At 30.9% G+C, this 13,117-nt stretch overlaps 2 protein-coding genes across 2 annotated transcripts; both read right to left on the reverse strand.

Moving 5' to 3' along the window:
• Positions 1–226: 226 nt before the first annotated feature.
• LOC129895083 (ent-kaurenoic acid oxidase 1-like) lies at positions 227–3,288 on the reverse strand. Its single transcript, XM_055970729.1, has 3 exons — positions 3,017–3,288; positions 1,092–1,587; positions 227–355 (listed from the first exon to the last, which is right to left on the reverse strand). The coding sequence occupies exons 1-3, from the start codon at positions 3,286–3,288 to the stop codon at positions 227–229; spliced, it is 897 nt and encodes a 298-aa protein (XP_055826704.1).
• An 8,777-nt stretch (positions 3,289–12,065) lies between these two features.
• On the reverse strand, positions 12,066–12,619 carry LOC129895092 (pollen-specific leucine-rich repeat extensin-like protein 1). The gene is made up of 2 exons (XM_055970739.1): positions 12,490–12,619; positions 12,066–12,448 (listed from the first exon to the last, which is right to left on the reverse strand). Exons 1-2 carry the CDS (start codon positions 12,617–12,619, stop codon positions 12,066–12,068), a joined length of 513 nt encoding a protein of 170 aa, XP_055826714.1.
• Between the last annotated feature and the right edge of the window lie 498 nt (positions 12,620–13,117).

A 13,117-nucleotide genomic window follows, 5' to 3' on the forward strand; every position in this document is an offset into this window, starting at 1 on the left:
ATTATTTTTACCTTAGCCTTCTGCAAGAAGTGTGAATGTTGTTGGAGGTAGATAAGTGCCCATGTTGCAGTGACAGCAGTAGAAATCAAGCCACCAAAGGCATACAGAATTATGAAGCAAACTATCTTCTCATCACTGAATTTTCTTCCCTATTCATCTTCACTTGTGGTCAGGCCCTTCCCCGAACCCCGCGCATAGCGGGAGCTTTAGTGCACCGGGCTGCCCTTTATTCATCTTCACTTGCCAACAATTGATCCAAGATATTTCTCTTTGCTATTTTTGACTTGCCACTTTCATTCTTCAATCTTCTTTCATTTACCACTTTTTCAAATATCACACATAACTTGTCCCTAGCCTACAACCACAAAAGAAAATTGAAACATTACAAGCATCGCGCTAAAAATAGTGTATTTTAAAAGAATTCGATACTGGTGTGCCAACATGTTTTTTAGAGTAATGAGTCGATCAAGTTAGGTATTGGCTCTATTCAGGGTTGGGTTCTGAATTAGTTCAGATTCTTTATTGCTTTTTTTTTTAAAATTACATTTATCACATTATCAAATCTCACCGAAAAATATGAAATTCGGTGAAGATGATCATTGATGCTAATTAGGTAAAGTTAAATGATTTTTGAAAAATTAAAAATTAAAAATTATATCTAATGACCTTGAAAATAGGTAGTTTTGAACTTTTGACTCCGGCTTGCCCCATGGGTAAAATTTCAAGGTCAGAAGTCAAAATAGTTGTCATAGGACAAAACATGAAGCTGTGTCCATGAGTAAAGCGGGGTCAAAAGTTCAATACCACTCATTTTTAAAATCATTTTTGTAAATCATCCAATAATTTTTTTTTGACTTTGATGGTCAATTATCCAAAAATTGAGTGGCCATCTAGGCAATTAACTCCAAGAAAAACATTGGAATATCTTGAACTATATATGTTGCTCAGACACTATAAAAATATTGTCACGTATGCGTTAGATCCTCTAAAACTAGGACTATATTTTTTTTTCCTGAGAATCAAACACTAACGTGACATTATTTTTAGAGAATCCAAGTAACATAGATTTCGAGCTAGAGGAAAATTCTGACCTTTGCTTCCTTGTGGAAAGCAAATCCAGGGAGATTGATAGGCAGAACAAAAACTACATCACAAAGAACAGAAAACTCTTTTTGTAACATATCAAACCAATTCTGATCAATTTCATCATCACCCAAAATTATAGACATAATGACTTGTAATGAATATTTCCTCATCTCAGCCAACAACTCAATTGGTTCACTATTAGTATTGTTGGTAGACAATTTATCCAATGTAGTAATAGCAACATCCTTTATAGTGTCAACATAATGTGACAATGCCTCATGACTAGCAATTGAACCAACTGTTATCTTTCTTAGAATTTTTAGTTGTTCAATTGAAAGTCCAATATATATTTTCTTTGCTATTAAATCTGTCACTGATTTTAGGAAAGTCAACATGAAATGTTCCTCATCCATCAACACTTTCTTGCATGTTTCTGCTGTTGTGACAACAATGCTTGGATATCCAAACAAGTGTGATTTGTACATACCTTCATCACCATACCTATATCATAATAGTAAAGTAAAATTAGAATAAAAATAACATACCTATATATAAAACAAAGAGTCAAAAATAGGGATAAAAAATATTTTTAATTAATTAAAATTTAAAAATATTGAATCATATATCACAAAGACTAAAAATAGAATTTATCGATCACCTAGACCAAAAGTGTTATATCTTCAAACAAGATTGTTAAAATTATACTTCCTCCATTCCACATTAAGTGAACTTTTGAGAGATTTTTCATTGTTCAAAATAATTGAATTGTTCAAAGTTCAAGATAGATGTTTGAAACTTTTTTTCATATTTGCCCTTTCATTTATTGAAGTTTTATATTTTCTAGGAGATAAATCACACTACTTGCAAAATTATATTTATGATTTTAAAAAGGGCAATAGTGGAAAGTATGATTCAAATTATGTCCTTGAATATTTTTCTTAATATGTGTGCATTACCTCACAAATTCACTTAATATAAAATGGAGAGAGTAATATAATGTTCACTAAAGAACTAGTAATTAATGTTTCAAAAGACGAGGGAATGTAGCGAAGCGTAAGCCAAGGAACACATGGAATAAGTTTCATGGATCTATGGGACGTAAGTCTCATGTATTTTTAAATTTATTACTAAAAAAATAAGTAAACATAATTTTTTTAAAAAATAATTTTGCAAATAAATAACCAATAATATAGAAAAATTTATTATAATTATCATTTGACAAAGGTAACAACACAAAAATGATAATAATCAAAATATTATTTAAAATAAAATCATCATCGATATTCACATTTACTAGTCCTTTCCACCCTCATGAACTAATATTTGTACTGATTATTGTTTATATATTTCAAATAACGAGACGGATAAAATGTGTAATAAGCAATGACAAAATGGATATAGGTAACTCAAGAACATAGTGCTATAAAATATTTATCTTAATAATTTCAAGCATAATCATCTAACAAAACTATTATGATAGTGTCGTTTTCAATGAGAGTTGCTTTCTTTATTTATATATTTTAGAAAATATATCAATTTCGTCATAACCATCTAACAAAATTAATTATGTCAATTTCATTTTCTACGAAGATTTCTTTATTTAATTTATGTATTTTAGAAAAAATCACTATAATATAAAAATATAATAACATAAAATATAAATATCATTTCACCAATAATAAAAAATATAGATTTACAACAAAAATACTTTTTAAACAATAAAATCAAATTTAACATTATATATAGCGTACGCTTTTACATTCGGGACTTACGCTTCTACGCACACAACTTATGCCTCAAATTTTAGGACGTACACTCAATAAATCTACGTCTTTTATTTGCTCCCACCCCGAAACTTGCCTCAAAAACACCTTTGAAAACACTGTTATATTAACCAAAAGCTTCAAATTTGAAGAAAAAAAAAACTAACGGTAATATGAAATTAGGAAGCAAAATACTAGACCTCTTGGCAAAGGAAGAGATGAATGAATTAGGATCACCATATTTGGAACATTTGACAAAATGCATCATATTTCCAATGAAAGGCCAACCAAGGTTACCAGGAGGGAGATTAGTGCATTGTTTTAAATCTAAATTCCTCATAAAAAACCATTGATTTGCCTTCTTTAGCAACCCATAAATGGCCAAAACACCAACCATCAATGTTGTGAGAACTATGCAACCCATATTATCACTCTCCATTTTTACTCAAAATTTTATTATTTTCCTCTCTAGTCTCTAAGTAAAAGTATTTTCGACAAAATTACCATTTTACCTCTTACATTAGTTTCCCCGTTACTTATGTCAATTGACATCTCACCATATATTGCCATTTATTTATTTATTGCAACTTTGTACATTTTCAAGATCTTGAAATCACATATTAAGTTGCTCAAGTACTAATTAAGAGAAAAAGACAAAAATGATTCCTTATGCAGGACAGATTTTGTTAAGAGAAAATGACAAAAATGATTTCTTATGTAGGAAAGATTTTGTTATTTAAGATTGTCAAAAATAATAATTTTATTCTTCGTCAAATGTTTACCAAATTTTATCTATTAAATTTGATGGAAATATTGAGAAAAAACTTTTCATAAATATATATAAAAAAGGTTCTATCAAAACTTAAATATATAACATAAAAATTGCACTAGATCACACTAATTAAAAAAAAAAAGCACTAGATCACACTAAAAAGATTTATTAAAATAGTTAAAATTACACCTAAAAAATTATACTCTCTCCGTTTTAATTTATTTGTTATGTTTTCACTTGATACGAAATTTTAAAAAGGAAGACTTTTGAATTTTGTGATCTTAAATCAATGATATACCAAATGTACGAAAATGCCTTTTAATCTTGTGAACTTAAATATATCATGTGAAAAAATAAAATTAAAGAGTTACCAAAATTGAAAGAGATATTTTTTAAACAAATTTGAAAAGAAAACTATGACAAATAAATTGAAACAAAAGGGAGTAGGGCTATTTAAAATCAAACCGTAACTGATAAATCAATCACAAAATTAGTTTATTGGCTTAATGGAATTGAATTATCGAATTAACGATTGGTGAACAGATTAAAAAATTATAATTATTATTGTATCGATGCGGGGTTGCCCAATTTTTTTATTGGGTAAACGTTAATCCGTTAAGAATTATCGTAGTTACATTTTTACCATAAGTATATTTGTTAAATAAATGCATGCATCCTCAAAATATAGACTTTCATATAATTCTTATTATGGTTTACAATTATAGAATTATCAGCTTAAGTAGGGGTAGAAAAATTATTTTGTTTGATGAAAGATCAATATATTGGTGAGTGAAAATGAAAAAAGAAAGCATGAAATGATTGAGCCAATACACTGCCAGATCAATATCTTATTAGTTGATTAACGAATTAGTATATTCAAAAGTCGATATCTAATTAGTCAAATTATTAAGTATAATTATCTGTCCGATCCAATCAAATCACAGGGTTGGTAAACTATTACTTATTTTAAAATGGAGAGAGTAGGTATATTCTCCTTTGTAATTTTTTCTGCAAGCTGTAACTCCACAATTTTCAAGATCTTGAAACCACAAATTATTATTTTTAATAACAGTCAATTTGGACGAAATAATTGCTTAAAATAGAAGCAAGTGCACCTCGTCGATACAAATCAATAATGTAGTACTTTTTGTTGACACTTTGAAATTGATTAATATTTTTGTTACTTCCTCCGTTCAACAATATTTGTTCATTACAAATTTTGGATAGTTATTAAGAAACTATCACCGTCAATTTGGGGCCTTCCAACCGTAATAAAACCGTGTTAGTTTTATTTGTGAGAATATTATTTGCCCGCTGAAAAAAATTACATTCATCATTTTAATTTTTATTTTACAAAATATCTGTATTTGAAATTTAAACATGTAATATACATATTTTTACATAAATAGCAGCACAAAATCCTATTTTCTACACTTTACAATCTCAAAATTTACCATCTGAATTTCTAGGAATCCTTCGTGTCTTCATCTAACAATATTTTTTGCAAAAAATAAAAATAAAAAATGCTTCACAATTTATTTCACAAATTGCATTATAAATTTTAAAAAATATTTAATACAAATAATGGTTGAAAATCTTTTATCTGACTATCATAAATCAATATGACCAAATAATGCTGACCTAAATAGATTCCTTTACTAAAATGTCTGACATTTTCACCTTTTGCAATTTTTTTAATTGGACAATAGCTAAAAAAAAAATCATCCCGTGAAAAATGATTCACGAAGATTCTCTATGTAATTATTGGTCAAAATATATCTCCTCAAACTAAATGATTATATTAAAAAAGTTTATTATGATTTTTTAATAAAAGTTGGAGGTAGGAGTAGACGAAATGAGGGAGGGAAATTAAAATGTGGAAAATCGGTACCCACACTTAACCTCTTAGGTGGGAGAACCAACGATACAAACCCCAACTAATAAATATGACAATAACGCGGAAGCTCAAACAATATATTTTTGCCAAAACTTGAAAGTCATCACATGAAGGACATCTAAATTCTAAAACTAAGTCTCAAATTATCAAACACCAAATAAATAAATAACATAGCGTGTCCAAAAACTAAGGACACCATGCTATGACAAGAGATTGCATCGCCAGTGTAACACCCCAAAATTTTTCACTAAGATTCGGACCGTTCTTCGTGTATGTATAGGATCGTATTAGACGATTGTAAGGTGCATGCATGAGCTAGGATCAATTCCTAAGAAATTAGAGAGTGTTGGATATGATTTAGGGTCATAAGGGATCCCTAAAACCAAGCTAAGTCCAAATAATTGGTATTAGCTAAGTTTTCGAATGAGTCCGTATAATGGTCGACTTCCAATGACCATATCTTTTTGAATATAACGAACTGGGTGGCCCATGACCTATCAAATTAAAGGTCTTTGAGTCTTCTTTCCAACCCACCAAAATTGCAATTGTTTGAGTTTGGAGTCAAAAGTTATGACTATATTACGATGGACTAGTACTGCAGAAATTTCAGGCCTGGGCTATAACTGCGGAAAACCTGGGCTTGGTGCCGCAGTGGCGCGATGCGCCACTATAGCGCCAGGAACAAGCCTCAGTAGTTTGGTCCTTGGCGCGACGCACCACTATTAGGTGTGCAGGGTTTTTAAGCCCATTTTCCAAAATCCAGAAAATTTAGGCTTGGCGCTGCAAGGGCACGACGCGCCACTATAGCGCCAGAAAACAGCCTCAGTAGTTTGGTCCTTGGCGCGATGCGCCACTATTAGGTTGCAGGGTTTTTAAGCCTAAAATTGACTTGGCGCTGCAGTGGTGCGGCGTGCCACTATAGTGCCAGGAGAGTTTTAGTCCATTTTTCCAGATTTTTGAGGAAGGGCAAATTGGACTTTCCCCCCAATTATATATACTATAGCCTTGGACGATTTTGACCATATTTTCAATCTTTTGCCTCTCTCTAAAAGCCCTAAAATCCACCCTCTTCTCTCTCAATCCATCTCTAACAAGGATTTCCTTCAAGAATTTCAAGGATTCAAGCCTTCCATTGAAGACCTAACATTAAGGTTCCTTCAAAGTCTTCACCAAGGTATGTAAGGCTACTCAAAGCATGGGTTGAGTCCACCCATATGCCCTATATCTTCTTTTGAGATTGAATGTTCTTAAGAATGGAGTTTATTGATAGATTTATGTCCAAATGGGTCTTTTTCATCTATTAACTAAATGTTTATTATGTTGATGTTGTTGAGTCAAGAAAGTGATGTGCTACATGTTGATATAAGTTGTTAAACAAGTTTTGTTAATTTCCGTAAATATGTTGTTTATCTTAAATTGTTGAGTTAGAACCTTGAAGTCTTGATGAGTCCCAAAAAGATTTGTTAAATGAATAGAGGAACGAGTGGATAGGTTTGTATGTTGTTATAAATGCATATTTAAACTACTCTTGAAAGATATGATTGAGATTGATTGGATAGTATGATTGGGAGAGGTTTGATTGTGATAGAATTGATGATTTGATAAGGTCCCAAATGAGACTTGTCGATATGATTTGATTGAGTTGATTGGATGGAGTTTTATGAGCATTGAGTCTTGGAAGGAGTATCGAGCACCGAATTGGGTAAGAGTAAGTAATAACTCGAATCTAATAACTACGTCGCCAAATGTAGAAGGGGATTGAACCATTAAAGTTGGATGCTTCCCCAAAAATTATTGTCCTGATATGATAGGACTTGGTTGGATTAGATCCATGATTGGTTGATTCGTTCATACCCTGGCAAAGTATGAACGGATGTGGCAACAATGTCGGCTTGTTGTACTATCACTGGCTCACAAGTGATGGTTGTCGGATAAGAGAAACTCCCATATAGGTCTTGATAGTACTCTGAGTCGGTTTAGGTTGAATTGTATGTGACTGGCCCCGTCTAAACCATATTCTTGTTTAGACTTAGGACACTTGATTGAGTTGTTCTTTCTCCTGAGTTGAGATTCCGAGTTGATTTGATTCTTCCTTGATGTTTGTTTCATTCGGTCATTTTATATACTCGTACATTCTATGTACTGACGCCATTTGGCCTGCATCATTTCATGATGCAGAGACAAGTACTAGAGATCATTAACCGGCGCACTGTTGAAGATCTATTCACTTTCAGCTAGTCGGTGAGTCCTCCCTATTTCCGGAGGATACCGAGATTATTTTTATAGCTTTAATTTGTTTCTCTTATTTTAAATTTTGGTAGCCATGGACTTGTCATTGGCACCCTTTGAATTGTTGATAGAGGCTTCATAGACTAGAATGTGAAAATGTTAAATTGTTCATTTTGACTAGTTTTATTCTCGCTAGTAGTTGATTGGTTATATGTTTGGCCTTTGGCCCTAAATTATGAATAGTATCCTTATGATTGAGTCTTCCACTGATAGAATGTGACTGAATGAAAGTGTGACTGAACCAAGTGGTTCGCTTGAAGGCCAAAAATGACTTTCGAATGCCGTCCACGTCTAGGGTACCCTCTCGGGGCGTGACAGCTAGCTAGATGGATAACTCAACCTGCAATCCGATGAACTGGAGACTGACTAGAGATGAGGTCGAGTCAAAGTTGGTGAAACACTCGCTGCACTCCATAAAATAAAATAAGAAAAGATACAAGTAGGGGGCAGTACAGGACAACATGTATTGAGTAGGTATCATCGTCCGACTCAAAATAGAAATCAATATGCAATAAGTAATAGCGGAAAATCAACCGTAGCACTTAACAGGTAGCAACCAACAAGATCAAGATCAAGATCAAGTGACAACATAATGAACAATTTCATAACCAATCAACAATATTAAGATCACACATGAGGACTCAAGCCTCCACATCACACTCTTTTGGAAAATGAGTTATTGAAGATTGGGTAGCATTAAGTCATTTTAATTTGTTTTTCTTTAATAATACTGTGTCGAAATGTGATTTCCGATCCAAATATATAGTGTTGGAACGTGACACCCGATCCAAATATACCCTGTCGGCACGTGACACCCGATCCAAATATAATTAATTTATCATTCTTCATGATTACACCATTTTTGATAGGGCAAGTTCAAGATTATGGATTTCATGGCCTCGGGATTTCAGATCAATCACAACAGCATATCAACCATCCAAACCACAACAATTAAATGTGTAGTAAACTTCACACATTACTCAATGAATATCAATCACTATTAAGAGTCTATATATGATATAGAATAAACCATAACCTACCTCAATCGAAAAACTGAAGTAAAGCAAGCTAATCCACCAAAGCTTTTTCTTTCTTCAATGCCTCACGTTTTCAATCTATCAAGTATACAATAGTCGTAAGCAAACGAGTCCGTAGATCCAAAACTTACCAATTTCTATAATCAATTTCTTAAATCTCAAGCGTAGGGTTAAGTCTTAACTTCTACAATTAATATAATTCTAATGGTATTCATACAACACAATACCCTAATATTTAATTTTATATATATATATATATATATATATATATATAATGATAGTATCATAACTTGAATCATAATATGATAGTTATATTTATTATAGGAAGATTTCAAAATCAAAATTAATTTACGCAAATCAGTACTTAAACACAACAATAAATATTTACTGGCGAATTAATTTATTTTATGCAGAATGTCAATTGTATGTCTATTCCATAATATAAAACTCCTTCAAATGATTGGACCAATCATTAGCCCTAATTAACCACTAAGTTTTGTAAAAACAATACAAACAGAAACGATACGTGCCCCTTCAATTTGTAAGGCTAATATTGCAGCAAATTTAAAAATCTCTACTCCCCCCACCAACATAAAATAATAGTTTATACATATTAGAAATCACCACATAAATTGGAGTATCTTTTACCTGGAAAAATTTTGTTTTTCTTGTCGGCATAGACGTCGTTCTACTTGTAATTTGGATGAAGATTCCGCAGTAATTTGTGCAATGTCAATTTTTTTTTTATTAAACCTCACTAACTAATTCTAATAGATGGGCCAAGTGACATAAGGTATTAAATAAATTATGGACTTGGCCCATTAATCACTTTTTAAAATTAAAATTTTAAAATTTATCCGCTAATTAAATAACCGTAGTTAAGCGAGTAATTTACAATTCCCATTTATAATTTATGGAAAAGATCTTTTATTAAATAAAAATCTCTCATACTCAAAATGACCTAATGGATCGTTACAATCTGACAAAAAAAGATACGATGATGTAATTTTGCACGTACTAAATATTATTATGTACTAAAAAGGTGAAAACAAGACAAAGCTTAATTCATTGTTTAATTAAGATTAGAAACTTTCAAAAATAGCAAAGATTTCAAACTATAGGTAATGTTTGTTACTTACATAACGTACGTGGCTACAGCTTGAATAGCTATTCAGGTTACGATTTGTATACTTCGTGTTACTATTAAATATTTATATAAATAAGACTCTCAATTTACTTAATGATAAACGCAATAATTTTTAAAAAAATCCCAAGAATCATGCATAATTCAACGAATCAAGAAAAAAATCTCATGAATCACTCATTGTATTTAAATCAATTGATTTTTTGTTTTTTAGAAATAAATCTCAAAATTATTATTTTTTTATCTGTGATACCAAATGTGTCATTTAGATTTTAAATTTATACTCTTTAATTATAACTTTATTATTTTAAATATAATTAATATTATGTAAATTAAATAATAAACTTTCAACACTTTATAAATAGACTAGACATTGGAGCGCGTGCTGATGTTATTCATTTTGTCCTAATTTATGCGATACAAATTACACGTTATTTTCAAATAAAATATGTTATTTTTTTCTATCTCAATTTATATGACCTTGATAAATTTTGAGAGACAACCGAATAATTTATGTCATTTAAATTTTTAAGTTGTTAATTATTATGATTTATAGTACTGTTTAGTCATTTCAAATAATATATGCTACTTCCTTTGTTCCAAAATTTATGTAGCATCGATAGAATTTCGAAAGTTAATCGAGCCTTTTATATATTTTTTAAATATTTTAAGTTATTAATTATTGTAATTTATAATATTTTTTTATGTAGTTTTTAAATATATAACATACTAAAAAAAGAAAATAATACAAAAAAATTGAAACAAAAAACAACAAAAAATGACTAAATTATCCCTATCTAGGAAGCAGGCATGTTGACAAACACCTACCTCCCAATATATGTTACTATTTATTTCTCAATTTATATGATACTGATGCAATTCAGAGAGTTAGTTATTTTTCTAAAATAATTTAAAAATATTTTAAAGTATAATCTATTATTTTTTTACGTCGTTGTTAAATAATATATATTACTCCCTTGATCACAATCTATATGGCACAGATGAAATGCAAAGTCAATTGAATTTTTTATATGATTTAAAAATATTTTAAGTTATTAATTATTATGATTTATAATATTTTTTACTTTTATATAATTTTTAAATAATAAAATAATTAAATTGATACGAATAGAGTACTAATAAATATTAATAAAAGCAGAATGACATAAATATTTCTAAAAAGTTGTGCTAATAATACTCCGAAGAAAGTACTAAACATTTTAAATGACGCCCATAAGCTTTAAACTAAAAGTATAAATATTCTAGAACATGCGTTAAGCAGCAACATACAAATTGTTTAAAAGAACATACATGAAAAATATTGAAAATACCCTTGGCATACAAGCAGGCATGTTCCAAAAGTTTGAATAGTCATATAGCTGCCTTTTCTGTAGTATTTTTTGCAGCCACGTTTCCTAACCTTTTGTTGACGCTTTGAAATTGATTATATTTTTATCATATCTAGAAACATCTGTATGTTTAACAAGTTACTTTCTTTATCTCAATTTGTTGTGTGATATTTTTAAATTTTAAGTTGTTGAGCAAACATGTGAGTTTGTTTGGAGTTTTGCTTTTGAAACAAGACAAAGTTAAAATTGTATAAAGCAAACACTTGCAACAATTTCATATACAAAATCTTCCAAGATTATATCGTTTCAAATCAAAGAAGAGAGAAAAAGATCACCATATATTATAAGATATGATGTAATTGTGCATGTACTAAAAAGGTGGAAACGAGACAAAGCCTAATTCATTGTTTAATTAATTAATATCCTTGGAAGATTGGTGGAGGTGGTGATGCGTAAATTGAAACAATATTTGATGGAAGGACAACATGTTCGAAAGGCGGTGGGGGGGAGTGGATGGGTGGTGGTGGAGAATGTACTAGAGGTGGAGGACGGGTGGTGCTATTGGGAATACAACCATGGAACTTGTTATTAGCAAACACAATGACAGAAGCCAAAGAATTTCCAAGAGTCTCAGGGATGTTAGACACGAATCAATTGTCATTCCAGAACAAAGAATCAACATCTTTGTCAAACAACTCTCCCTCAAAGTTGTTAAACCTTAAATCCAACTACTTGAGGCTAGACATGTTTAAAACAAACCTAGGGAAAGGGCCAACAAGACGATTATTACTAACATCAAACTCATGCATCAATGTAAGCTTTGAAAAACTCTCTGGAATAATTCCACAAAATCTATTGGAATTTAGGTGAAACAAAGCTACATCTGTCAATAATCCTAATTCTACAGGAAAATAACCTGCTATATATGCATGATTCAGATCAATCCCAGCAACAACAGTGACATTAGGATCATCTAAGGCAGGCGAACAGAACACGCCTTCATAGTTACAAACATCCGGACCTTTCCAATTGCTAGTGAATTCAGAAGGGTCAGAATATACAGATTCTTTCCATGCCTTTAACGCAATACTAGAATTAGGAAATGTGTACTCTACATTCACCTCGAATTCATAGTTATCCCGGGTAAATTACCATTTTCAGCAAGTGTTGAAAGTTGTCGTCGTGCAAGCAATGATGCCTCATGGTCATTGAGTGCACAAGATAAAGAAAACAGAACAGAAGAGATCAGCAAGAGACTGAAAAAACATCGATACACCTGCATTTTCGAAGGGGAATTTCCGACTAACAAGCTGCCTCAGAAGAACCAACCCCCAAGGCTGCCCCTATGGAAGATGATATACAAAAGAACTATTGGTTAAACACAATAAGAATTACTTGAGATAAAAAATGTTCATCATATGAGAAATGAAGATTGATTTTTTCCCCTTTTTTTGTGGGAGATATAGTTGCAGGATGAGGTCAAATTATGTCAATCCAGAGTTTGAAATGGGTAATTAGGCCAATGGTGATGAATCATGCAATGAATTTCACCACAGAATAATAGAAGAAACAAAGGTAAACCTTAAATTGCTCTAAGTCATTGGTTTACATTTCTCAAAATATAAACAACAAAAAAAAAAATGAATGTATCATTTTACAAAGAAGTAAGGAGATTTACTTTAGCTTAACATGATTTTTTCTTGGGCTGCTATTTAATAAATAAATTTATTAATTTTATATACATTTTTATAGATGCATTGACGATAATTAGCAATCAGTA

Source organism: Solanum dulcamara, chromosome 1 (genome assembly GCF_947179165.1).
Source record: "Solanum dulcamara chromosome 1, daSolDulc1.2, whole genome shotgun sequence".
NCBI lineage: Eukaryota > Viridiplantae > Streptophyta > Magnoliopsida > Solanales > Solanaceae > Solanum > Solanum dulcamara.

Excerpts from the sequence above, each read along its gene's own strand:
- LOC129895083 (XM_055970729.1), bottom strand. The coding sequence starts at position 3,288 with ATGGAGAGTGATAATATGGGTTGCATAGTTCTCACAACATTGATGGTT. Across the intron at positions 1,588-3,016 it reads CTTCCTAATTTCATATTACC|GTATGGTGATGAAGGTATGT; the intron begins GTTAGTTTTTTT and ends ATTATGATATAG. Across the intron at positions 356-1,091 it reads CTTTCCACAAGGAAGCAAAG|GCTAGGGACAAGTTATGTGT; the intron begins GTCAGAATTTTC and ends TTGTGGTTGTAG.
- LOC129895092 (XM_055970739.1), bottom strand. The coding sequence starts at position 12,619 with ATGCAGGTGTATCGATGTTTTTTCAGTCTCTTGCTGATCTCTTCTGTT. Across the intron at positions 12,449-12,489 it reads TTCAACACTTGCTGAAAATG|AGTACACATTTCCTAATTCT; the intron begins GTAATTTACCCG and ends AGGTGAATGTAG.